The 27,449-nt window shown below is 43.4% G+C and overlaps 1 protein-coding gene and 1 long non-coding RNA gene across 10 annotated transcripts in view; one reads left to right on the top strand and one right to left on the bottom strand.

The window, feature by feature from the left end:
* Positions 1–27,449, top strand: part of HMGB3 (high mobility group box 3) — a 53,517-nt gene that overhangs the window by 6,774 nt on the left and 19,294 nt on the right. For 3 of the 6 annotated variants that reach the window (XM_074278112.1, XM_074278113.1, XM_074278114.1), the window contains exon 5: positions 939–4,227. The exons of the other annotated variants lie outside the window; for them this stretch is intronic. In XM_074278112.1, the coding sequence (XP_074134213.1) occupies positions 939–1,082 (144 nt within the window). In that variant the 3' untranslated portion in view covers positions 1,083–4,227. Of the gene's footprint in view, positions 1–938; positions 4,228–27,449 lie in introns of those variants that run through there. 6 annotated transcript variants of the gene reach the window in all.
* Positions 3,978–26,632, bottom strand: LOC141548863 (uncharacterized). Of its 4 annotated transcripts, XR_012484136.1 has the most exons (8): positions 26,440–26,621; positions 22,097–22,199; positions 20,129–20,308; positions 18,986–19,162; positions 14,962–15,120; positions 10,725–10,911; positions 6,972–7,052; positions 3,978–6,622 (listed from the first exon to the last, which is right to left on the bottom strand). It is a non-coding gene; the product is annotated as an uncharacterized LOC141548863 (long non-coding RNA). The 4 variants fall into 4 exon arrangements; XR_012484135.1 differs by having other exon boundaries at positions 10,725–15,120; positions 26,440–26,630; XR_012484134.1 differs by having other exon boundaries at positions 6,972–15,120; positions 26,440–26,632.

The raw sequence follows: 27,449 nt of genomic DNA, 5'->3' as shown, positions 1-27,449 counted from the left end.
GAGCGAGGATGTGTGTGAGAGAGATCATAAAGATCAGTTTAGCCAAGAATGTGGGGTGAGAGAGGGGATGCTTATTTCCAGAGGTTGGCCACAAGCACTCATGGAGACTTTTCCCTAAAGGGGGGGAAAGTGAGGCAGTATGCCCACTTCTTCTGCCTGGGATGAAATCCTAGCTCCTTCTGAAGTCTTGAAGTCATCGTCAATATTCTTAGAAAAAGTATTGCTATCTTTGTCTTTTACATTATCTTCGTCTCCAATGAGGGGCAGTATGGTATAGTAGTAGATGGCTGGCTTCAAAGCAAGAAAGACTAGGGTTCAAGTTCTATGTCTGATACATGTCTGTGTGCCCCAGGCAACTCAGGCTTAGAGAAAAGTGGAAGAAGAGGCACCACCCTGCCTTGATAGAGGGTGCCCCTTCACCTGGGGGTTCCTTATACCAATGAAGCTATAGGTTCAGTTTCTACTTCTATCCCCTTCCATTCCCAGACACATGAATTTTTTTTTGCCAAAGAATAAGAAGAAATGGGACACTTTTAGTCTTTCCCCCATCTCACCTCTGCAAAGAAGGAAAGGTGTCTTCCAGTAACAAGCAAATGAGTTTATCATAGTCTTCTGCCTTTTCCTTTTTCCTCCAAGGCTATCAGACACAACTGTAATATTTCTCCTACTCCCATACTGGTATAGCCCAAGGAGTCTGGTGTAGTGGAATGAGGCCTAGACTGGAGGCCTGATAATTGGCTCTGGCTACACTGGTGCAACCTTGGGCATACCCCTTAGCTCCTGTGAGCATGAGTTTGGGGCTGGGGGTTGATCTGACTGCTGACCTCTAAGGTCCAGGCGGGCTCGGACACTCCTTACCCACACACACTTGGATGAAAGTAAGACCGCTGGTGGTGAGCTTGTCAATTTCAACGGCGCCCCCTCTCTGCTCCTTCTAGGATGTCGCAGATTATAAGTCGAAAGGGAAGTTCGATGGGGCAAAGGGGGCGGCTAAAGCTGCCCGGAAAAAGGTAGAGGAGGAAGACGAGGAGGACGAGGAAGACGAGGAGGAGGAGGAGGAGGATGAAGAAGATGACGAATGAAACTGTACCATATTCTGTCTCCATGTGAATAACATAGAGTAGGGGAAACACCTTTAAATGAAACACCTCTTTGTGATGGTGTTGATTGCCCTCATTAGGCTTAATTGGCTTCTGATCACATAGCTTCTCAAAAGTGCTTCTAGATAGACATTGTAACTGGTTTACTTGAAGTGGCCATGGGTATCTCGGAGCACCCAGAAACTGTATCAAAGTTGTACATATTTCCAAACATTTTTAAAAATGAAAAGGCGTTCTCGTGTTCTCCTCACTCTGTGCACTTTTGTTGTTGGTGTAAAACAAAAGCATTTACAAATGTTTTCAGGAGTTTTTTTTTTTTTTTTTTAATTTGTAAGGTGGTGTTTAACTATATGGTTATTGCCTAGAAAATTATGGGTTATAAAACTGTACATATCTTTAGTTTGTAAAAACAAAAATCCCACACCCCTAGACAGATTCTTGGGGTCCAGGCTTGAAGGGGCCATGAGGTTTGTCTGCTTTTCCCAGGGGGCTGCAACCCAAAGCCTACACTGTGAAGGTAGATTGCAGATAATACTACTGCAGTGGGTGTCCATTTAGCTTACAAGTTGTCTTTCTGTATATATAGTGAAATAGCACCCAGCTCCCGTTCTTAGGTGTCACAAGTTGGGGGGTGGGGGTCAGCTGGCATGAGAAGTGTCTGGATTTTTGCTTTTCTTTTTAGTTTAAGTGCAGTAGTTTTAAATTGAAGTATAGACTTCCACTTTGTATCAAACAGAAAGCCAGATCCGTGATGCAAGGAACAAAACAAAAAAAAGTCTCTTCTTAAACATTCTGGGTTTTTTTTTTCTATGTTTAGAATGCTAAAATGTCTTTAGAAGCAAAATAAACAGTATTACACTTTTAAAAACCTTTCTCGAGACCATTGAAAATTTCTGGGTTTCAAGTAACAAGACAGTACTTTGGAAGACCCATATCCCCATGAATGTGATATTGATGTCGATATTTCCTTATTATCTACCCTACTACCCCAGTGTAGCAGCAAAAAAACCCCAGCAGGGATGGGGTTCAAGGGAGTGACTACTTTAAGCTACTCTGTCATTTAGATTGTTATTATGAGTAGCCTTAAGATGTCATGTGTCTGTTAACTTGGATGAGGGGTTTGGGGGGGAGGGGGATGTTTAAAAAAAAAAAAAAAGACCCTTCCTGGCCTGTGTCACAACTTTTAAAAATATAAAAGCAGGTGGTGAGATTTAATTCCACTAACAGGTTTTGACTCTCCACCCCCCTTCTCTGGTTAAGTGGGTATACATTTACTATATGTACTAAAATGTGCCTTTAAAAAAAATCCTTTTAAATACTACTTCAAATTGTTTTGGGGGCACCTTCCTGCTACCCCTCAGTTTTGGTCTAATGCTAGAGTCATAGATTGAACTCTTTTCCTAGCTAAAGACCAGCTTCTTAAGCCTCCTAGGTTCTGGGAAAAAACCCCAGGTCAGCTACCACTTCCAGAAAGGGCAATTATGGCCACTAAGTGGGGGTTATAAAGACATGTGAGGGAGACCCTAGAAAATACTCCTCCCTCAATTAGAACATCTTCTCCCTTATCCCATTCCCTCCTTTTAATCATTAAAATGTAAAAAAGTTGCTTTGTTAGGGTTAGTGTTGACTGGGAGAATGACCCATGTGTGCTGAACTGTTCTGAGAATGGTGGTAGACGATGTCCGTGTCTGGAAAGGCAGCATTCTTGTGGCTTAGGGCACTAGAGAGATAAGGTTAAGATTGCAAATGGTCATGGGAAGTGTCCTTTCTCCCAGGAATCTTTTAAGCAAAATGTTGGAAGTTTTCAAAAGTGTAATCTGAGGGTCACTTTTCAGAGGAGTGGTCCTATTCTTCCCCCTCAGATCCTTAATTCCAAGTTTGCTCAAATGGTCTTTTGTTGGTGGTTTTGCCTTTGTGCTGGGGCAGTATTTCCCTATATCCTCAAATCTGGTAAAGACTTAGGGTTGTTTGGCCTTGTGGGACGTGAGCCATTCTGACCAGTGGAGCCTCATTTGTCAGAAAAAGTCTGTTAAATATTCTTCAACCTTTCTTTTACTCTCTTTGCAAGTCCTCCCTCCTTTTGTTTTTTTCTTCAAGATTGAGCTACTTGGGCTCCCTTGTTCCTCCACGTACCACTATTCCATTTCCAAACCTGATTTAAGCTCATCCCAAAGTGTCCAGTCTCAAGAGCAGAGAAAGCCAATAGGGATATAGTTTCCAAAGGCAGTTTTTTAGAAGTGGGGCATAAGGTACCCCTCCTAGTGGGCATTTCAACATCTGAGCAGTAGCTGGTTTGAATGCTAGCCAAGACCTCTGCCTTCAGTCGTATTTACTTAGGCACTGTGTGCCAGTAAGCTCCCCATGTGCCCCTCGGGGCTATAGCGTGAGCGGTTTGGCTTAGGTGACCTGACCTTTCCAGCTCTGAATCCTTGGATGCTATTTTGACTGTTCCCCTTGTCCTTCAGTTGTCATCTTAGGCTGTAAGTTACAAGTCCCTAGGGATGTTCAGGGCAGAAGGGTGGCATGTCAGTTGGAACTCACTTAAATTGGGTTCATTCCCAACTTGTTCTCATCTTATATTTTGTGGAGCTCAAAAACTAGTGGAGTAGTATTTTAGGAAGTGCATTGAGGGATTCTAAAGACAAGGACAAGGAATCAGGGAAGGTAGAACGTAAGCAGTGGCTGTTGGGATGTGGGCTTGTTAATCTTATTTCTTCAAAATTGAAGCTAGTTTAAAAATATTTCCTTATTAGCAAAACATCTTCTATTGCCTGACCCCATTAGGACTGGGGCTATGTTTTGTGATGCCTTGTTCAAGGGTGGAACTGGGTCTGATTGTTTTGTTTTGCAACATCAACCTCTACATATAATTTCTAATAATACTTTTTTTTTTTTTTTTTTGCCTGTTCTGCTTCTATTTCGTGTCTCCCTTTCTCCTTTTATTTTCTCTTCAGAGAGATCTGATCTTTGGGGGAAAATACTCAAAAATACCCAGGCTTAATGTAGCAATTGTTGTCAAAGTGTCTCTCCCATGTTTATGTTCTTGTCAAAAAGTGTATCTAGGGACTTTTTTGGATGCATTCATTTTCTGTAATAAAGTTTATTAATCAGTCTTCCCACAAAGAAATCTTTTGAAATGAGTGTGCCGCTGGGGATGTGGGTGGTGGTTTGAAAATATGGACTTTGGCTATGATCTTACCAGGACTCTGGAAACAAGGGGGGAGAGGGTGATCATAATTAATCTGACTCAACATGAAGGAAGATGGTCCAGTTGAATGAAACACAATGGAAAAAGCCTTTGGCTTTTTAGACTCTGGTTCAATGAGGGGGCTATCACAGTGAAGAAAACCTTTCTTGGTTTGAGAGGAGGCAGGGAGTATGTGCCCCAATCAGACTTGCTTTCCCGATGCACTCTCAAAAACGTTGAATTCTGGGGCCTTTGCCCAGATGGAGGTGGGCCATGGGCAAAAGGGCTAGATAAGTGTGGGGAGACTTTGGTGTTTTTCATGTGCATACCTCCACTTAGCCAAAGTACAAAATGGCCAGAATTTCCAATTTCCATAGCAGGAGTCAAACCCAGATTTTCCTGATAGAAGCCAAATCTTTTATCTACTAACCCATGCTTAGTATTAGACTAAGTGGAAATCCCATGGGAGCTTCCAGCTTGTCTGTTCTATATGTCCCCCCAAAACTGGATGAACTAATGGATTTAGAAAGGGTGAGCTTTGAATGATGGGGGAAAGGGGAGAAGAATGGGGATGGCACGGTTGGGAGGGGGCTCCCCATCTTTGCGTCTTGCCTGTTGAGAAAAACTGGGTAACAAATCCCAGTTCTGGGCCTCAAGCTTAAAACCTTGTCATATGCTTATGACAAATGGCTTCTGAGATGAAGCTCAAATGGCCATTCCATGGAAGGTCATACTTAAAAAGATGTCTATGGTTTCGAGTGGGATGGGGGAGACCTATATAGATACTCATCTAATTATAAATTATTTAAGATACGAATGTTTTCAAACTCTGCCAAATAAAAAGAGTAAACAAGGCATAGGATCATAGAAGTACAGCTGGAAAGGAAGTACTGGAAATGGAGCCAAGGGGCAAAGACAGGGATGCGGAAAGAGACCAAAGAAAAGCTGAACTGGCCCTCAGAACTGGTTTTCTTGGACTTTGGGTTAATGACCAGTATCATTTATTAACCCTTTGAAATACTGAAGAAGCTCTTAATAACCCTTCCCAGGAGGAAACAGGCAGATTTTCTCAGGGTCAAATTTGAAGTAGCTCAAGCAAAATAGACTGACAATAGATACAATGTACTCCCTTAAAACTCCAATGCTACCTTCTGTAAGAAAAGTAGCATTTCTCACTGAGCCTTAGAAATGAAAGGGCGGGGGAGGGGGTGCGGGAAACACCTAGTGTGTAACTAGGGATAAGGGATGAAGCATCTGGGCCACAGAGGGCATGGAAAAAGAGATCAGAAGTGATAGTCAGGAGGGCGGAGATCATGATGAAAGAGAGGAAGAAATGAGGGCTCAGGATAGAGCTCTAAGGCACCCTTAAGTTAGTGGGCATGACGATCCAGAAGACTGCAGATCATCAGACCGCATTAAGATATGGACAGAACAAGCAGGATGAGAACTGAATGCTGAGTAGTTCAAGAGCTAGTTACATAGAAGAGAGATCAAAGTTCCTGTGTGGTGCCCCGGAGGGCAGAACTAGAAGTGATGGGTGGGAGTTAGTTTGGCAGATTTCCCCTTGGTGTAACTTTCCAACAATTAGAGCTCTGCCCCAAAGGGAAGTGGATTGCTGTGGGCGAGGGTCAGCTGCCCCACAAGGCAGGCAGTTCCCTAGAGGGGATTCTTGGAGTAGTGGAGATACCACTGAGGACCCCTCCAGTTAGGAAATGCTGTGACAACTGAGAATTGTAAACTATGGTCCACCCTCAGTTTTTTGAAATCCTTCTCTTATCCATTCCCTAGCTGTCTCACTTTCCCACGCCCCATCCCCATCTCATTTTTTTTCCTCATCCTGGTTCTGCTTCAGTTTGGAAGTACTTTACTTGAACCCATTTCCCCATAGAAACAAGGTTATAAATGGCAGTCAGTTTCCCAGGCACCCACTGAGTCCATAGTATAGCTGAGTGCTAGTAAGGTGATTTAATGACAGTTGGCGTCTATGTAAGACAGTGATAGAGGGGAAGAAAATGGCCGGATGTGCTAAGGGACATCCCAATGCAGTCCTGAAACCCTATGAACAGCATCCAAGGAAGCTATCTCCCGGCCACAGGGCAGGGACTGGATCCAAGTTTTCTGTCCCAAGGGAGAGAGTGGAGGAAGTCCCTCCTTGTAGTCAGGGAAATGGATCCTGGCCTGGGATTCCACTCTGTTGTCTGTACCTGGGCATCTCAAACTGCATACCATTTTGCAACATGAGGAGATGTGCCTAAGCCCCTGTTTGGTGCTAACCCTCTGATCAGATCCAGGAGATGTTATCGTCCTTCCCTGGGCCTTCCCTCCAGTTCATCACCTGCAAAATAGCCAGAGTTTTGGGAGTGCAAGGACCAGAGAGGATCTGGTCCAGCCTTCTCACCGTACATTGGAGGGAAATGACTCACTCGACCTCTAGCAATAAGTGGTTTTTGGTGACATAGCTCTTGGCTTCCATCTCTTTGGTGGCTTTCCTTTTTCTTGGGGGCTGCTACAGTTTCCTGGGTGCTTATGGGATTGGGTTAACTTTGGAGGGAGTAGGCTGTTTCCGCATGTGTGGTGCTAAGCCTGGCATGTGGGTGCAATGAGCCAGAGACCATGGGAGTAGGCAGACAGGTTGGAAAATGGGCCTCAATGCTAAGGACTGCTTGCTGACTCAATGTCCTCACCTGTAAGACCATCACACGTGGATAGAATGCTTCATTTTCCATAGGTCATCTAGCCCTTTAAAATGAAGGTGGCGTCATGTGCTTTCAGATCAGGTTGTTATATAGAGAAAAAACAAAATGAGAAGCACTTTACAAACCAGAGAACACTCCTAGTAGAGTCACATCTACTTCATTTTGCAAAAGAAATTCTTGGCAGGCATGGGAGGCTCACACTAGTAAGCTCTGCAGAGGGGAGGCTGAGGCTAGTGGATCCTTTGAAGAAGGGAATAAACAATGGTACCCACTAATGTTAAACAATTTTTCCATTTAATTCTCACAACAATCTTGAGAGGGAGGTGTCCCATTTTATGTTAAAGAAATTGAGGGAGAGGATTAAGTCCACCTGCCTTACTAACCAATCAGAAAGGAAATGGGACAGATCAAAGCCTCCTTGCTGCCTGACATGAGTGGCTGTTCATACTTCAAGTTTGGGTGAAATAGGGAAACCTAGGTTCAAAAGAACTCCAAACAGGAAAACACAAATCAGGTATTCTAGAAAGCCCAAAAGTTGGCTTTACACAAATCTTATGCCCTGATACCTAGATCCTTTAGGAAAAGGGAGAGGAGAAAGAGAATGGACTTCACTGTCCAAGTAGCTCATGCTACTTGGTTAGTTCTAAATTTATTTTCAACAAAGCTGTCTACCTCCCTGCTCATTCTCTATGCTGTTCCCATTTTCCACTTTTTTTTGGGGGGGGGGGGCTAACCAGAACTCAGCCTCAGTTTCCTTCATCTATAAAATAGGGGTAATGGCACCTCAGAGTTGCTAATTAACTTGGCACACCTTAAGTCACTATATAAATGCCAGTTATTATTTCATTTGAACTTTACAACATTCCCATAAAGCAACTGCCTTTATTACCCTCATTTTATAGATGAGTAAAGTGAGAAGTTAAACTGCTTGCCCAGAGCCACCATACCCTCTAGTGGCTTCTTCATAACTAGGGAATGGCTCAGTGAGAAAAACCGATCAATGTGACTGGGGATCCTGAAGAGTGAAGTTTCATGGTTGTGGTATGAAGGGAGGGTGATCTGAAGCAAGAAGGATGATGTGAAAGAACATGATGGCTCATGTTCCATTGTAGAATTCAAAGTTGTGAAAGGTACTAAAGTTAGAGAGGGTTTGGCTTTATCTTAATATAGCTTGTGGGCAGAGACTTCAATTCCAATTTCCTAAAAAGAGATCTTGCGAAATGGAGAACGCACAATAATAATAATAATAAAAAGCTGTTATCAAAACACTAGTTGCATATTAGAGGTCTCTCTGGAAGCCCACTCTGAAGAGACCAGAAAAATATTAGGCCACTTCCCAAGCCCCCTTTCAGCCTAACCTTTTATCCATCTCAGAAAAAAAGGAACTAATGTAGAGATTTTACTGTCGGTTCTTGGCTCCTTTGGCCCACATTTGCTTTGTCCATTCGATGGTCTGCATACTAAGTCAAAATTGAGATCAAGTCAAGGGATTTGTGATCAGCTGATGCAAATCTCTAGGACTTACTTATGTTACAGGGTCTGGATTCTGTCAGAAGTTTTACTGGCCCCTACTATGTGCCTGGAACTGTGTTAAGCTCTGAAGTTACAGCAAGTAACACAGGGAGTTCTGCAGGGAGCTCATAAGGGACACAACATGTAAACAACTTCCGTACAAACAAGAGATCAACAAGAGAGAAAGAAGGGGGTTCCGAATGGCTTCTTGAGGATTGGACTTGCAAGTCAGGAAGTAGACATGGAACACACTGAAAATGCAGTCAAAAGATGTGTCCAAGAAAGTATAAGTAGACTGGAAAGAGATTTGGGTGGGGGGGGGGTGGTTGGGACATGAACTACATGTGTCAAGATTTGTTCTTTGTCAGATAAATGGAAAATGGACTAGAATGGGAGAATGGCAGAGAACAGACATTTGAGAGGTGCTGTTAAGGGAGACACATTTGGTTGAGAATGAGGAACTAGGTTGGGAGCTTTGAGTTTTGGACATATTGAGTTGTATATGGGTATGTATACCCAGTTTAGTATAATGTATATTCCTTCACTTTGTCCCCAAAGCCTTAGATATATTAGTTGAGAAGCCTAGCTGACTCAGTGGCCATCATTGCTTTTTGGACTTAAATTTGCTTTCATTTATCAGGCTGCCTCACGCCAGCTCTTTGGGCTACAAAAAGAAACCCCAGCCTCACTGGGAGGATACAAGGTGAATCTAAGAAAATGAACATAAAATATCAATATATTGGACTGTGGTGGGCAAAAAGCGTGGGATAGAAGGGACAGCTTCAGGGACTCTGGACAGAGCAGATGGTCAAGTCAGGGCTTTGGGTTTCACTATGGGCCAGTGAGTTGCTGGATATATAAAAAAATAAAACATTTTGGCTTCTACATTCATTTGTTTTCTTGCGTTTTTACAAGACAATATGTGTTATGTCCTTGTCACTCACTCCCCACTCCTCCCTTCCCTTGGCAGGGAAAATAATCAAAGATGACTTTGATTTTGCCAGATTCTTAATTTTGAGATAGACCTTTGATGAACAAGCCCATTCCCCCCCCCCCCCCCAACTTAAGTCTAGCTTTGACTTTGGGCCAGATTTTAAGAAAGTCCTCAAAATGTTTTGTTTGGCTTGAGACTGTCAGGTTGCCCAGCTCATTTGGCCTTTGTCTGAAAATGGTTTTGGCCTTGAATGACAAAGCACATTTTACTATAAAAAATCTTCCTTTTCTTTAGTTCTCTATTTTTCTACATTTAGAAACATGCAGCTGGATGACTTAAATCCCGAAGGTTACTGACCCTAGTAGTTAGCTTTTGTATTTCTTCAGCAAGCTTAACTCTTAATCTGATGGTCCCCATAGTGAGACTTGCAGGCTCCTGCTAGGACATTAGCAGATGGCCCTGGCCTTTGAAATGTGCTCCTTTAGTAGGCCCTTAAAACTCTTGTGATGTCTTTTCAGTCTTACATGTGCGTCACTTCCAAACACATATCGGCCTACTTCATACATTCACACCATTGCCCACCTCTTAGTCCTTTGCACTGTCTGTTCCTTTGCTGGGGAGCTCCCTCTCATTTGTGCTTCTTCAAATCCTTCAATTCTGAGCTCACTTCTAAAAGTAGCTTCTCCCCTAGCCCTTTCCTGGTGCCTCCCGCCTCCCCCCCCCCCCCAGCTGTAATGCTCTAATCCAAGGTTACCTTTATTATACTGGGTACCTCTTTGGGTGCTTATTGTTTCCCTCCATAGAACCTGAGCTTCTTGAAGGCAGTATTTCTTTGCATCCCAAGAGCCTGTCACTCAATAAATGCTTGTTGATGGACTTGTTTGACCCTTCTGGTTTGGGCAAGCATCTTCCGCATCTATTTGCTTCTATGTTTTGTCTGTGATAGTATCTGTGTGAATCCTCCTTCCACTTATGGACTCTAGCCTCCAATGCTTTAGCTGGTGCTAAACTGCATCTGAGAGCCACCCTCTGTTTTTTCAAAAAGTGGGTACTTGGATAATAGCTCTTCCTAAAGAAACAATTTACACCAGATAGAATGCATATTTCAATATCCATAGGACGGTGAAAAAAGATTGCAATGGAAACTGTCCATCTCACTTCTCAATCTCCTTTCTCCATTAATAAAGTGTTTCAATGACTTTTTTTCCTCCCTTTCCTGTTCTGTCCCTTTTTTTTTTCCTTTTTTTGGCTATTGTGTGGATATATATTGTCTTTAATCATAAATTATCACTCACCTTCACTTCACTAAGTAGTTAATAGATCCTTAGCTCGGAGTAACTGGAATTGCAGTCAGGAGAAATGGGTTCAAATCCCAGCTCTGAATAGGGACCTAGCTTGTGGCATCATCACGGCAAGGCCTTCTGGTCTCAGCAACTTCCTCCAGTTAACAGTATTTGTACTGCTCATCTCACATTCATTTTACTGAAGAGGAAATGGAGGCCCAAAGGTATTAAGCAATCTCTTATTGTTCTACTCATTTACTTTATTGATGGGAAAACTGAGGCTTTGAGAGGAAGCAAGCCCAGGACATGGGCAAGCCAGGTATCTGAGCCCGCATCACCCAACTACGACTCTAGACTACTTCCTATTAAGACTTTAAAATTTTAGGCAGTCAAAAAGCAATTATTAAGCACATTAATTGTTAAGTACCAGTTACTGTTAAGCTATGGGAATAGAGAAACACCACAATTCTGGTTCTCAATTCATAAGAGAGTAAGACAATATGCAAACAACTAAGTACAAACAAGATCTATGCAGGATAAACTGAAGCTAGAAAGAGGCAAGGCATTAGGGGCAGCTAGGGGGCGCAGTGGATAGAGCACCAGCCTTGAATTCAGGAGGACCTGAGTTCAAATCAGATTTCAGACACTTAACACTTCCTAGCTGTGTGACCCTGGGCAAGTCACTCAAAAGAGATCTTGGGGATCTTGAGGATTTTAGCTGGCCTTTCAAGGAAGCATTCAGGAGGTAGAGATGAGATGCAACAGCATTCCAGTTATGGGGGGACAACCAGGGAAAGTGCCTGGTGTTAAAGCACGGAGCCCATTGTTCAAAGAACAGCAGGGAATCAAGACAGAAAGCTTGAGTTGTGAGTCACAGTCAAGTCTACACTTTAGGAAGATTAATTTGACAACTAAATGGATGCTGGATCGGAGTGGGGACTGGAAGTCAGGAGGTCGGCCAGCAGGCTATTGCAATAGTCCACGTGATGGAGACTGTGGTGCCAGAGCAAGGAGAAAAACAGATGTTTTGAAGGTAGAACTGACAGGCAACAGTTTAGATTTGAGGGAGGGGGATAGAAAAAGAAGGACTGCTAGTTTGTGAGTCTAGAAAACTGGGAGGGTGGTGGGGTGGTGCAAGAAGAGTAGGGTTTAGGGAAAGATTAGGGATTATGATTCAAAATAGTACCTAATCTTGCCACTTACCACATGGGGACCTTGGCATTTCTTTTAAAATACCTGATACCAGTAGGGTTCTTCCTTGATAATGTATAGTGTTTAAAAAATATCTATTATTTCTTAATCCTATGTTAGGATTTATTAGTTAACAAAAAGTTATTATTTATGAAGCACTTAAGATTTCTGAACTTCAACCCCAGAGATGAAAGAGCACTTATACACACAGAACAAAAGAGCGTTTGTTGCCTATGAAACTTAATTTCCATTTCACACTAGGATTTTACTTCCCAAAGCTATCCTGAGCTTCTTTTGGAACATCACTTGAAATAATGTTGAAATTTATCCCAATTTGCAACCAGTGACCCTCCTTGGGAGCATCATTGTTACTAGCCCCTCTTCCTTCTCAAGCTCTTCTTCAAATGAGAACGGAAGAGGGCAAGACCAACCTTGTTGAACGAAATGAGTTGTCTTTTACAATGCTCTCCTTGTATAAAGTGTTCTCTTCCTAGCTAATGTGTTTAGCCTTTCTCCAATCTGAGGGCCTCCCTTATTTGTTAGGATCAGCAAGGTTTTGGGGTTTGATTTTTTTTTTTTTTTGCTCTTGTCCCTCCCTGATACCTCTCCTAATCTCTGCTTGCTTCCCTGTTGAGTCTGATGTATTTCTCAATCACACACCAGGTGTGTGCATACGTGTGTGTGCGTGTTTTCACCCCTCCTTTGCTTCTGATAAACGTGACTTAAAGTCTCAGTTGTCTGGCAGGGTCTCATAATATATAGGACTTGAACTCGGGCCTTCTGACTCCAAAATTAGGATTTGTCACAGCTTTCTCTTATAGGGCCATATCCCTCCCTCCATGTTTTTCCCTTTCTGCACCAATCACTTGCTCTTCCTCAGCCCATTGGTCCATCTCTTTTTCTGGTCCTTTTGACCCTATCTTTGTGAAAGTGAAGACACGATTATCCCACTGAAGTCCTAGCAGGGGCCCTGGCCCTGGAGAGTGCCCAGTGAGATTCTTGACTTAGATGGCAAGCTCTGGAGAAGTTTGAGAGTGTTTTTCACGTTCCAAAATCCTCAGAGAGCAAGCCATTGGTATGGGCAAGACTTGTTGTGATGCTCAGAATCTGTCCTTTGGCACAGGACGACAGGTAGCCTCAGTGATGGAGGCTCTCCCGGAAGCTAAGATGAAGAGCCTTACCTGACTGCTACTTCCAGGCCATGTGAGGATTCTTCTAGACCCACCGAATGTCAGATTTGCCAAGTTCCTCAATTTACAGAAGGGAGAAATGTGGCCCCATAGGGAAGGGTCCCACGAATCCCAGCATGTCAGAGCCCACCTAATCTAACCTCCCCATTTCCTACCCACCTGTAAAGGAAAGGAATTGTTTCCAAGTCATGCAGCTGAGCTAACCCAGGTCCCCTGGCCTCAGTGCTCTCTGCAAGGATCTTGGGAATCCTCTTTCCGAACTAACAGAACTGTCTCCCCTGTAATCCATTTTCCATATAACTATGTCACTCACCTGTTCATGAACCTTCTGGAGCTTCTTCTTATCAACACTCAAAGCAGATCCAAGATCTCATTGTTTGCATCAATCCAGGCCATGCTACAGGGGTTCTCTCCCCGCTCCTGCGTGCCCCCCCCCCATGTGGAGACCCTTCCTCAATTGTTTATATCACAAGGCTACCAGTGAGTTTGTCACGTGTTCATACACCGGCGACTCTCACACATTTTCAGTGAACTAGTTAACACCAGCTTCCTTAGTGTTTCTCAAGCAAGATGTTCTACCTCAGGATTCAGAGCATTCTCTTCCTCCGGGCTTCCCTCAAGCCTCAGCTAAAAAAATCCCCCCTTCTAGAAGAAGCTTGTCCAGATCCCTCTTAATTCTAGTGCCCCTGCTCCCCACCCTGTTGATTATTTTCAATTTACTTGTACAAAGCTTGCTGGTACACAGTTATTTGTATCAATACTCCATAGCTCCCAAGAGCAGTGCCTTCATAAAAGCTTGCTCACTGTCTGCCTCTCAGTCTAGAACAGAACAGAGGCTCCTTAAGAGAGTTTGTTTTCCAGTTTGTCTTTGTGCCCCCAGTACCTAGGAGTTAAATGCCTGGCACCCAACAGGAGCTTAACAAATTTCCACTGAACTGAATTGTCTTGTAGAAATCAAGCTCAGCAGGTCCACCAGGAGGGGCTTCCAGGGACACACTTCTTCCAATCCCACCTTTTTGTTCCCCACAAGCTTCGTTCCCCCAAATTTCCAAAGAAATCCTATTTGCTGTGGTGAGAATCCTCTCTAGGGGCCTAGCCTGGCCCAGCACTGCCCAAAATAGCCTAGCTGGAAAGCTGGGAGGTGCTGGCTGCTCTAGCCTGCTAATTCATGATCCCAGGCAAGTCCCTCCTTTAAGATTAAATCGATTGGTATGACAGAGGAAGCACAAACTTCACTTGGGCAGTGAAACCTGAGCCAGAAGGCTACGGGCAGACCTTCTCCATGCCACTAGGGGCTAATACACCAAGAAACTTTTATGAATCACCTACTAAGTACTAGGCACTTCAGTTCAGGGGATGAATGCTGTCCAGTTGTGTCAATTTAAGACCCCCATTTGAGGTTTTCTTGGCAAAGATTTGCCAGTTCCTTCTCCAGCTCATTTTATAGATATAGGAACTGAAGCAAAAGGGGCTAAATGACTCACCCAGTCACACAGCTCTGACAGTGTCAGAGACCAGATTGGACCTGAGGGGGTGGATTCCAAGTCCAACCCTCTCCACTGTACCATCTAGCTGCCAACTGAGGATGATAGTAATATGAAAAAGTCCCTGTCCTCAAGAAATCTTTCCACACACTAATGAAAGCTTAAAGGGTGGGAGAAGTCCAAACTGGGTGACACAACCTAAGCATGGACAATTCTGCTCAATGAATGGACCCTGAGCTAAGGGGTATGGTCCTCTACAGCTCAGCTTAGTTAATCACTCTTGGTGCTTTCCGATCCTTTGGTTCGCTTGGGGACTGTGTGCGTGTCCAGAGGGTAGGGGCTCTCTGCTGCCTCTGGTAGCCTGGGATATGACAGCATACTCACATAACTCACTCCCAAAGGGCTTCGATGGTGCTTGCAGCCGCCGCTTCTTTCCTCTCTGGTTAATCACATTTACCAAAAGGGCATTAGATCTGCAGTCAGCAAATCTGGGTTCCGGTCCTGGCATTTTATCTGCTGTCTTCATGGGTGTGAAGGGCCTTCCTGTGGGGGAAGGACGTGAGAACTGTTCTGTCTGACCTCAGGGAAGCCTAGAAGCCATGGAGAGTGGCTAGTGTGGCACAATGGAACAAGTACTAGATCTAAAGGCAGAGGACCCGGGTTCAAATCCAGGCTGTTACTAGTTGTTTAACTTTGATAAGATTAACTTAACCTTCCTGGGACTCAGCTTCCTCAGAGAAAATGATGAGGCTGAACTAGACAGCAATCAAGCCCCATTCCAGCTCTGGATAGAGAATTCTCTAAACTCTATACAGAGGAGACAGCATAGAGAGAAGATCTAGCAAGGCCTGTTTCAGCTTGATTTAAGGAGAAACTATAGACCCATTTTACTGATGAATAGGCAAACCTTTTAAAATACAATTGTAGGGACAGAGGTATGGAAACTCCCTCTGCTAATGCAATGCCTTTTTCTGTAGCTAAATAATAATCTTATTACTATTATTAACTAACATTGAAATTTGTAAAGCACTCCAGTTCATTTGAATTTCACAGCAATCCTGGGAGGCAGGTTCCATTGGGATTATTAGCCCCATTTTAGAAATGAGGCAACTGAGGCTCAGAGAAGGCAAGTGATTTTCTCAGGCTCACACAGCTAGTAAACATAGAGCAAGATATGAATTCGGGTGTCTGTAACTTCGAGGAAAGCATTCTGTTCAGTGTTACACTGCCTCTTGAGATTACAGCAGTAGACCATGATTCACCAAGGGAGGCAAAGAGCTTTCTGTTAGTAAAATAATTAAGACAATTAATCATATAAACAACAACATCCATTCATTCCCCCCCCCCCCCCCATCACCACCACCACCACATGGTTATATCAATAAAGAAAAGCCTGCAGTGGAATGCAGCAGTCATTTCTGCTTTAAGACTTAAAAGCACAAACATGAAAGGGTCCTTCGAAATTTAGTGATCCAAAATAGAAAGTAAACCTCTCGAGGGCAGGGACTATTGGATTTTTGTCCTTGGAGCCCCATCACGTAACACAGTGCCTGGCACATGGCTGCCTGATGCTTATTTCATTGAAGTGAAGCAATCCCTTTGCAGCTGTTCTTGAAGGCATCGCAGGGATGGGCTCTTCTCTACTTCCCAGGGCAGCCCACTCCCCTCCATGAAGCAAGCTCCCACAGAGGAGCAGAACCATGTGACCAGCATTGTTCAGGCCACAGCCGACCACACCTCCTGCCCTGACTTTCCCAGTGCCCTGTGAGAGCTCTATACATATGGAAAGCATAAATTCACACACAGGAATAAGTTATGCAGAACTGCAGGGTTTTGTTGTGAAGCACATTTTAAAAACAAAAATGCCTTTAGCCAGGCAAATATAGTGAGGGCATGATCAAAGGGTCAAGGACGATTGGGGGTCCCAGAGACACCAATCAAGCCTTTTTACTTGACAGAAGAGGAAACGGCAGAGGGAGTTTGGCCCCAGGTGCCCCAGCCCTCAAGTCAGAGCTGGTATTAAAACTCCAATGCCCCTGGTAAATGCCAATACTGCAATGCCATACCCTGCTCCATACTCTGCCCATGCATTCGCTTGTTTTAATGCTCCCGGCATCTTAAATTCCAGTCTCATCATGCAAAGATGCCAGGGAGCAGCCAGAATCTAGATGAAAGCCAGTGGCGACCCAGGTGGCAGACAGCCCAAAGGCAAGGTGACCCTTTGGACAATGCACTTCCACTTAATCCAACCAATAAGCATTCATTAAGCAATGTAGTCGCACCAACCCCAAAATGAAACTCTTGCCGTTGAAGAGATGACATTCATCTTTTGGGGGAGACACGTTACGTAGGAGAGTGGATACACTCATGTTAATTTGAGGAGAAGGGAGAGAGAATGAACAATTAAGACAGACAGGAAAGGTTTCTCAAAGGAGATGGCTCCATGAGTCGACATTACTTCCCACTCCTTTGCTGATGGGTGGGGAAAATTGTATATATTATCAGATCTTTTCTATGTATTGAAAGGTTTTGCTTAATTTTTTTTCTCTTGCTCTTCTCTCTTTAAAGAAATATTCTTTGTTATAAGGAGGGAGTGGAGGAGGGATATAGGTAGAAAAATTATGTGATGTAAAAATAAAAGATGTCAATTAAAATTTTTCCCCCACTGCTTTAGGGAATATGATTTAGCAGTCATTTGAAGGATGAAGTCAGGGAAGGAGACACTGGGAGGCTGGTCAGGCTATTATAAAAGTCTGGGTGAACAAGACTGGGGGCCTGCAGAGCACTTGAAAAGGAGAAAGAAAAAGATGGAGAGTTCAGGAAAACAATCACAAGCCTTTATCTTCTGGCAGAGTCTCTGTACCATAAGTAGATCAGCTAATCAGTTCCTTGGTTTGTCTTAACTATTTTCATAGCTGCATGAAAGATGAAACAGAAGAAGAGAGAGGCCAGAGGCAGGAAGGCTAGTTAGAAGGCTTTGCCAGTAATACAGGTCAGGTCAGCAGTGCTGAGAGCTAGGATAAGTGGACCACACAAATACAAAGCAAGGGATGGAGCTGAGACACATCGGGGAGGTCGAACTGCAAGATCTGACAACCGACTGAGTGTGAGCATATGGGGGGAGAAGATATTGTGAAGGAGAAGAAAGGGGGAAAATTATTTTGAGCTCTCAATCTTGGATGACTGGAGACTGGTGGTATCATCAAAAGAGCTGTATGGAGGAAGTGAAGATGTATAAAAAGAAAATAAGGAGCTTAATTTTGGACAGGTTAAGTTTGAGGTGCCTATTGAGACATTCAGGTCGATTTGCCATGATCAAGTTGGATTTCCTCCAGGGATGCAAAGAGGTCGTAAAAATAATTAGCACAATGAGTGAATGAAAACCCCCCAATGTGATAGCAATAGATAGAGAAAAGTCTACAAGGAAATGCAGTGCAGGGTCAGAGATTCTGAGCTGGAGGTTGGGAGAGTGATCAGATCTTAATAGATACATTTAGGAAAAAGCTGCAAAGGGGGGAATAACTGAGTCCAGGGCTCAAAAGAAATCAAGAAGATATAGAGATCAGAAGATTGCGGGAGGAGCCCCATCTGAGAGGGCAGCTGGTACTGGAAGAGGACAATGGGGGAACTGAGGCGTGGTCAGGTTGATCAGAAGGGTCCAGAAGGAAGGGGCTGCTCCATAGTGCCCAATGTGGCAGAGGATAAAGATTGAGAAAATGCAGAGAATTTACCAGTTAAAAGGGACCCTTTGGGAGACTTCTGATCCCTCGTGAGTAACCTAAGGATAAAACACAATCTCTGCTGGGCAGTTAAAAGCCAATTTAACATTTTTTCTTGCCAAACCCACTACTTACCTCTGTGCCTTTGCACAGGCTGTCCCCCAAATCTGGAATCGCACCTTTTGTAATCCCCAGCTCCCTTCAAAGATGAGCCCAAGTACCCTTAGGCCTTTCTCATCTCCCCACTCCCCCCCTTTCTGTTCTGTTTTAGATTTACTTATCTCCTTGTTGTTTGCTCCTGAAGAATGTAGAATGTAAACTCAAGGACAGGGACTATTTTCATTTTTATCTTTGTATCTCCCCACACATACCTAGCATAGTTCCTGGTATTTAAAAAATAAATGTGGAATAAAATTGAATTGAGGAAATAGAGGTCAGGAATATAGACTATTCTTTCTAAGAAGGCAATAAAAGGGAGGAAAGGTATAGACACATAAGCTGGAGGGAATAGCAGGGTTGTTTTTTTTTTAAGGAAGATTTGAACTTCTTTGTTGGCAAGGGAGGAGACTTTGGAAAGGGAGACACTATGATAAGAGACAGAAGCTGACACACATGCAGGAAGTGAGAAGAGAGACACCAGAGGCCAGGAGGCTATGGTGATCCTATAGGGCACAAGCTGAGGGGTTTACCTTTACAAGGAAGGGCCCTTTTTCCCCAGGCCGGAAGAAAGGAGGCAGAGTCAACAAGCAGCAAGGTTATTCTGCGAATTCCAGGCCAAGCCTGAGGTTGAGAGGGGGGACCCGCAGCCCTTTCCTTTCAAGGTCCTTTTTCTTACTCCTTTTCCTATTCCTGGCTTTGTCCTGGCCCTGCAAAGAAACAATAGTAAATATTGTTAGGATGAACTTTTCAAGGTTGAACCAAATCATTCTGAGACTGACAAAGGGGGCTGAATTTTCCTTTGCAGTCTCCTCACTTTGTCTTCAGACAGGAGTGTCTGCATCCAACACAAGGCTTAAAACCAAAGTTTCAATCAATGTGCCAAGCCCATCTGCTTTTACACAGTGCCTGTTCTTACCTCCTGGGGGCTAGAGTACATGGAAATCCAGTCCCTGCACCTCGGGAAGGCAGTGAGGGATAGTGGGATATTACAAGCAAACTGGACCTAGAGCCAGAGGTGAGATTGGAACGAGGCCTTCCTGAGCTTTCTAGCTATGTGACCAAGTCCAGGTCACTCAGCTCTCTGAACCTCACTTGCCCCATCAGTAAAATGCAGATGCTACTACCTGTACCTGTAGGAGTACCTACCTCATAGGTACTCCTTACCTCATGAGGTTGTTGTGAGGAACAAATGAGATAATGTAGACTCTAAAGTGATATATACATGTTTGTCACTGTTTAAAGCAATCTGGCAGAAATGAGGTAAATCAAGAGAAGCTTCAAATGAACACATGGTTCTAGACATAAAGGGTGATATCATAATGAAATCCGACAACGAGAGAAGAAATTATGCAGAGGGTTTCAATCTAAAACAAAAGACAGGAAAGATCACAGAAGATAAACGGACAAGCTTGATTATATAAAATTAAAGTTTCTGCACCAACAAAACGATGCAGTTAAGATTAGAAGAGAAACAGTTTCTCTGAGAGAGATCCCAAGATATACAAGGAACTGATTTAAACTGAAAAGAATAAGAGGCGCCCCTCAATTGATAAATGGCCAAAGAATAAGAGCAGATCATTTTCTAAGGAAGAACTTCAAACTATCAATAGCTGTATTTAAAGAAATGTTCAAATCACTAATAATTAGAGCAATGCACACTCTGAAATTCTTACTTCACACCCCCATTGCATTGGCAGATGACAAAAAAGATGTTGGAGAGAGAAACGAAGAGCTCAGTGCTTGTGCCTCTTCAGCTAGTCCTTCCTCACCATAAAGGCAAACCACGGTTGTGAGACGGTCATTGTGCAAAGGAGTCAAACTTTCCATTACAATCGAAACTGTGGTTTGGGTCCCTAGGAGAAGAATGAGATTTTTGAGAAAGTCTGAGCTGAAAGCCTGCCAGTTACTGGCTATGGAATCCTGAGCAAGTCACTTCACCAGGGATAGAAGGAGTTTCTTCAATCTGTAAAATGGGATAAATGGCACCTACTTTATGGGATTATAAAGATCAAAAGCAGCAGGTCTTTAGATCTCCCACCTTGGCTAACAAAATCGGGTGATTTGTAATTTCAGTAATAGATTCTGGATCTAGAGTCAAGCCTCACCTAAGGGCAAGGAATTTCTTTTAAATTCTTTTCATTGTTTTAAGAGAAATTACAGTAGCTTTAAGCCCCTCCCCCTTGAACTACCAGGATTCAGCCCTAAAACCCAGGGGCTTTCACCAGATTTTGCCCTAAAAGGGCCTCCTAGTCATTTCCTGGTCATTTCCAAGTCAAGCAACCTCCTCCCCTCCCCCCTCATCCCCAAACTCTCCCAGGGGTATAATTTCCCCGCCTTATAGAAAGCATGTCCCTGGAGGGCAGGGACCATCTAGCTTGCCTGCATTTTTAAGCATTTAAATGCCTTTTCAGTCAATACAAATCCAGTTGGGTGAAAATGAAATGAAATGGCTACAATTTAAAGTTAACCACCTTCACCCCCTCCACAGGTGGAATTCTGGGGAGACTGTGGGGGAATCCCTCCAGGAGTTCTCTAGTAAAAAGGAACCTAGGAGGATCTCATAATTTGTTCAGTAAATTGAGGGGTGAAAGTAATGGCCTAGGGGATGCTTACTTGCTCTGGCCAGTTGTTTTCTTTCTAGCACTCACTTATCCTTCACTTCCAGTTGAAAAGGAGTAAGCTAGGGATACAGCTGCCTATGATTCTACTTTTCCTGTTCTCCTTGACCTCAAGCTTAATTCAGTGTGAAGTGAATGTGTGCAGTCCAGGTGGACTTTTATTCAGTTGGGGAGGGCCACAGACAGTTTCCTTTTTCCAGTTTCTCTTCGTACTCCCCTACTGGCCACAGCCCCTCAAAGAAGGGAAAGAATTGGGTCTGGGCCTGGGAATTCACAGTACCACAAAAATTCAGAATTGATCTTGTCAAACCTACTACACCAGAGAAAGAACTCAGTAAGTGGTTATTTGATCTCTACCTGAAGACCTCCAAAGGTGGTGAAATCACTTTGGGATGGTTCCCATAGTTAGGAAGTCTGCTGAATCTAAATTTGCCTCTTCTGCCCTTTGGGGACAAGCAAGATAAGATTAATCCCTTCTCCACAAGAATGTCCTTTAGTTATATGAAGAGCAATCCACTCCCCTCTCCACCTCTTCCTCCAACTAACCCCTTACCATCCTGGTGGTTTGGGTCTGGACACTCCACCTCATTCATCAGACTTCTCAAGAGGTGGGACCAAAGTCAATATTCAACATGCAGTCAGCCCAAGACTATCTCCTCTTTACTTTTACACCCAGCCTCTCCATACAGCCCACTACCCCACAATCTCATTAGCATCCTATTGTTGATCAGATCTGCTAAGGGCACCTTTTCTTCTAGCACCTATCTAGCTTTTCAAGGAAGTATAGTTTGGGAAGGTCAATTATCTCCAGGGAAAGCTAAGGAGTGGGCCTGTTCTTTCCCAGGCTGGAAATTCTAACTTTAATTCTTTTTCATCTTGGCCCCAAGTTGGAGCAGGTCAAAGCAAGATTCACTCTGCAAGACAGAATTTTTGGGGAGTTAAAACCAAAAAAAGAAATCTAGCTCGAGGAGTTCCTGGCACATTTATCTTGAGTAGACTACACAGAAGAACAAAAAAACTTACCTTCATTTTCACTAGCCTCTAAATTGAAATTCAGCCATTTTCTTCAATGATTTAAAAACATTTTTCTGAGAAGGGGTCCATAGGCTTCATGCTGCCAAAGGATCTGCAACACACAAGTTATGAACCTCAGTGGTACTAATTTGGAACCATGCCTAAAACGTCCCTGAACAATGCACATATACCCTTTGAACCAGGCAAACCACTACTAGGCCTATATTCCAGAGATTGAAGAAAGAAAAGGAACCTTATGTACCAAAATTTTTATCACAGCTCTTTTTGGGGTGGCAGAGAATTGGATATTGATGCAGCACTCATCAATCAGGGAATGACTGAACAAATTATGTGATGGAATACTACTGCGCCATAAGACATGACAAAATGGATAGTTTTACAGGAAACTGGAACGACCTGTATGAACTGATGAAGAGTGACATGAGCAGAACCAGTAGAACAATTTTGACAACAAAAGCAACATTGTAGAGAAAAACAACCTGGAAAGACTTGAAAACTCTGATAAATACCACAATAAACCATGAGTTCAGAGCACTGAAGATGAAACACATCATTCACCTCCTGCCAGAGAGACAATGGTCTTAAAATGCAGAGACATCCACCTGTAGTCCTAAGATGTGAGAATGTTTTGCTGCACTATGTAAACTTATGATAATAGGCTTTGTTTTTGTTTAAGAGGAGGAAAATAGGGAGATTTTTTTGTTCAATCGGCATTTAGAGGGACAGATTATAAAATAATTTTCCAGCCTTTAAAAAGAAAAGAAGAATTTAAGTGGAATCACAGGTTTCAAATTGGAACTGTCCTTAAGGGCTGTATAATCCAACTGCCTTATTTCCTAGATCAGGAAACTGAGGCTCAGCAAAGGGTGCTGTATTTAATAAAGGCTAGTTGAATTGAATTAACCATGGAAATTGGGCATGACAAATTTATACTGAAGAACACCAAAAAGATAATTTCAAGTGTAATTTATCAGACCACATACAGTGTGTCATGTCTAGCAGATGCAGTTTTCTCATTACTAAGATTTACTATCTTCTGAGCTTATTAAAGACAGAGGCTTGAATCTTCTTTACCATGTGTATGTGTGCCTGGAGGGGGGAAGGTTGAAAAAAATTAAAACAAGGAGATCCCCCAATCCAGGCAGCTTTGTGTCCGAGCCCCAACGGAACACCCCGTCCTCTTCCCCAAGTGCGCGCTCTTTGATGTCAGCACTTCATCAATGCAGCCAGGAACAATGTTTTGTGGAGTAACACCACCCCCTCCCAGAAGGCAAAATTACCCTTGTTCCAGTTTCATGATTAACCACCAAATGAGAAGAGAAAGAGATGGTATTTCTCTTGTCAGCTCTGCTGCAAATAACATAAATCCATTTAATTTCATTTAATAGGGTGGTATATTTTAAAATTCATTCATTCTGTGTACAAAAATAACCCCAAATGAGCTCTCCCCATGCTGCTTTGGATCCACCAGAAAACAAAGGCAGAGCTCTCAGCACCCCGCATGCCATCCTGGTCACACTCCAGCTAGTCAATGTCCTTTCTGAAATGTGACACCCTTCACCCCCCTCCCCCGAACACATTGCATGGGTTTGCTGGTACTAGCTGCAGATGGGAATTAGGAGACTGGGCCTCAAATTCTATCTTTTTCCCTTGCCATGCAATCTCAGGAAGTCCTTTTCCCTCCTCATCTGTAAAAGGCGGGAGTCTGTTCGATGTTGGGGCTAAATCTATTGTTTTATGTCATTTGAAGAGAGCAGAGGATGGGACTCTCTAGTCTTGGACACGATCTTGCAAATGGAATAAGATTACATTAACTTTTTTGACGATCATATCATAGTGTTGATTGATATGGGATAAAGGCCTCAGTCTTTTAAAAAACAAAACCAGAAAAAGAGGAAGCACACCTTCCTCATCACATAGTCTTTCTTTATATCTCCAGAACTAAGTACAGTGCCTGGCACATAGTGAAGCCTTAGTGTTTGCTGGCATTATTTTGTCAAGCCAAATAAATCCCCTCTTGTAAAACACATGCCACAAAGTAGGTCTCATTCTGCTTCCTATATCCATCATGTTGGTCAAGAAGTAGGTGGCAGGCTTGGAATCCTGTTGGTCACTGCACTGAATGAGAGTTCTAAAATCTTTGAAAGTCATTTTTATCTGTTACTGTGTAAACTGAACTCCCAGTACTGCTCACTTTACTCTGAATCCATCTTCCCAGGTTTTTCTGAAAGTCTGTTTCATCATTTCTTACAGCACAATAATCTTGCATTACACTCAACACGCCATAATTTGTTCAGCTATTCCCCTGTTGACGGCCACCCTCTTTGTTTCAGTTCTTCACTGCAACAAAATTGCTGCTATATATATTTTTGTACATAGAAGACCTTTTCCTCTCTCTTTGAGGGCAGAGACCTAGTAAGTGTATCACTGGATCAAAGAGTATGTGCAGTTTAGTGGCTTTTGGGACATAGTTCCTAATAATTTTTCCTAATGGCTAGACCAGTGTGCCCATTTTCTTTCAGGCCCTCCAATAACTGTCATTTTCCTTTTTTTGTCATCTTTGTCCATCTGGTAGGTATGTGATAGAATGTCAAAAATTTTCAAAATGGGCACTTTTCTAATTATTAGTAACTTGGAGCATTTTCCCATGTTTGTTGATAGCTTCTATTTTTTTCCCTTTAAGACTTGCCTGTTAAAGTCCTTTCACCATTTTTATACTTACATACCTCTCCTTTACCTGAATTGGTGCTTTATTTATCTTGATTATATCAGATCTTTATTAGAGAAACTTGCTGCAAAGATTTTTTTTTTCTCCAATGAAATGTTTCACTTCTCATTTTAACTGCATGCTTAAAATTATTTTTTATTTTAACTTGAAAAGCACCAACCAAAATGGGTGTGTCCAAATACACAACACAAGAGAAAAAGTGGATGCTGTGTGAAACTCTGATTACATTTTATGTACATAATAAATTCAAAATATGTATGAAAGCTGCCCTGTTTGTGATTCCTTCCTTCCATTTTCCTCTGAGCATTAAAAAAAAAAAATGCTTCAGTACCCTTCTTTCCCCCTTCTGCTTTTTTCTGCAGGGGGCAGGGGTGGGAGAGCAAACATCCCTAACTCCCCTTTCCTCTCTCTTTGAAAAAAAAAAAAAACAACAAAAATTGCTTTTTAACAAATGTGCAGAGTGAAGCAATACACACAATTCCCCAATGGTTCTATTTGAAAATGGACATCTTCCACTTCATCTTGAGTGTATCACTTCTCCGTCAGGAGGTGAGCAGCATGCCTTATCAAGTCCTCATGGTCATTGCTTTGAACAGAGTTCTGAAGTCTTTCAGAGTTGTTTGTATGATGCTTTATAATGCCACTATATAAATTGTTCTCCAAGTTTGGCTCCCTTCACTTTGAACCATTTTGTGCAAATTTCCCTTCATCATTTCTTGAAGCAAAACAGTGCTCCATCACACATATCCACCACAGCTTGCTTCAGCCATTTCCCACTGATGGGCTCCCCCTTAGCTTTCAATCCTTTGCCACCCCAAAAAGAACTGCTCTAAACACCATTAGACATACCGGTCCTTGTCCTCTTTCTCTCAGGGTCCAGGCCTTGTAGTATTGCTGGGTCAAAGGGTATATTGTTTAGTAATGGGGGTGAGGGGGAGTGGTGGGCATCATTCCAAATGGCTGGACCAATCCCCATGTCCATAACGGTGTATCTGCATGGTTGCTTTCCCATCCAACATCCTCTTTTGCCATCTTTGATAATGTGATGGGTGGAAGGTAGACCCTGAGTTTTTTTAAATTTGCATTTTCCTGAATTTGAGCATCGCCCCCCCCCCCCCCGCCCAAATATGGTTATTGATAGCCTAGATTTCTTCCTTAGAAAAACTTTCTTCATAGCATTCAATTTACTGGGAAGTGCTTTGTGTTCTGATGAATTCGGATCCATTCCTTAGGTAACAGAGACTACCCTGGCCCCTGCCCGAGAGCCAGCTTTATTACCCACCTTAGGGTTTCCAATATCCTATAAAGGGCTGGGGGGGGCGGGGGGAAGGGGGTATCTGGTCTCTCTGACACTAATTCAAGCTCCAAAGTTTCCAGGTTCCTTCTATTTAACTACTTAACAGTCAGAAAGCATAAACGAGCTCCGCCAATACCCAGAGGCCATAAAGCTCCCCTCGTGCCGCCTCAGGCTCTCGGGGGAGGCGGCCAATTGGGTTCTCCGATTATGAAGTTCTCATTTGGCAGCAGTAGCATCAGTCCCAAGGCCCATCTCCCCACCCCCACCCTCTTTTGTGTCCGGGCACCCTGGCTTCTCGGAGCTTACCTGCTGGGCTGGTGGGGCGCTATTCGGTCCGGAATCCCGCCTCCAAGCTCACGGGGCTCTCGGGAGTCCACTGCCCGCACCTAGAACTGAAAAAGCACGAATGAAACAAGAAAACCGGACTCTGAGGACCGTGAGGCCTAGAACGGCCGATCACGGGGGCTGAACTGGCCGGTCACGGGGCCTGAACCGGAGGATCACGGGGCCCAGAAGGGAGGGTCATGTGTCCAAGCCGTGGCGGGATAGGCCAGTCCAGCCCGTCATTTCAGGGCCGCTGCCGGAAGGAGAGAGCGCGCGCCACTGTCTACGTGTGACACTGTCCCCGACCGGTCAGGACGCAGACTTTTCCGCTTACGTAGCCAATAGGAAGAGGCGCTTCCCGCTCACGTGGTAGGGGAATGGAGAATGTCCTCTCCTAGACACAAGGCGCTGGCATTTCGAAAAGAAGTGGGTGCCTCCATTTTAGGTGGTGTACGCGTTACTCTCATGTCTCTGTCTCCCTCTCGCTCTGCCTCTGGCAATATAGAAGGCGTAGAATATTCATTTACATGTATAATATATGTGTGTATATATGATACGTGTGTTTATGTGACGTGGGACCTTTATCACATAATTGTACGTCTCCTATATATATAGCCACGAGCTTTTCCCTTATCCATGGCAGTGAACAAGGTTTTCTTCCTTGCTCCTGTCGTTAGTTTATGATCTGACCCATTTATAATTGGGGTGTGAGGTATAGCTCTAAATCTAATTTCTGTCAGACTTTTTCAGTTTGTCCAGCAGTTTTTGCTGAATGGTGAGTCTGTACTCCGGTAGCTGTGGACATTGAGACCCCTTACCACTTTTTTCCCACTATTTCTCTTGAGAATCTCCACTTTTTCCTCCCTTAGGAGACATTTGTTAATATCTTCCAAACAGCCAGTGTATTATTTTTCCCCCCTAAATCTTCCAAACTTCCTTATTTTTGTTGAATGCACCACTATCCATCTTTCCAGTGTCTCAGATTCATAATC

The sequence above is a fragment of the Sminthopsis crassicaudata genome, chromosome X (assembly GCF_048593235.1).
Source record: "Sminthopsis crassicaudata isolate SCR6 chromosome X, ASM4859323v1, whole genome shotgun sequence".
In the NCBI taxonomy this organism is placed as follows: Eukaryota; Metazoa; Chordata; class Mammalia; order Dasyuromorphia; family Dasyuridae; genus Sminthopsis; species Sminthopsis crassicaudata.
The sequence above is the reverse complement of the archived record's forward strand: the minus strand, read 5'-3'. Positions and strand labels throughout refer to the sequence as shown.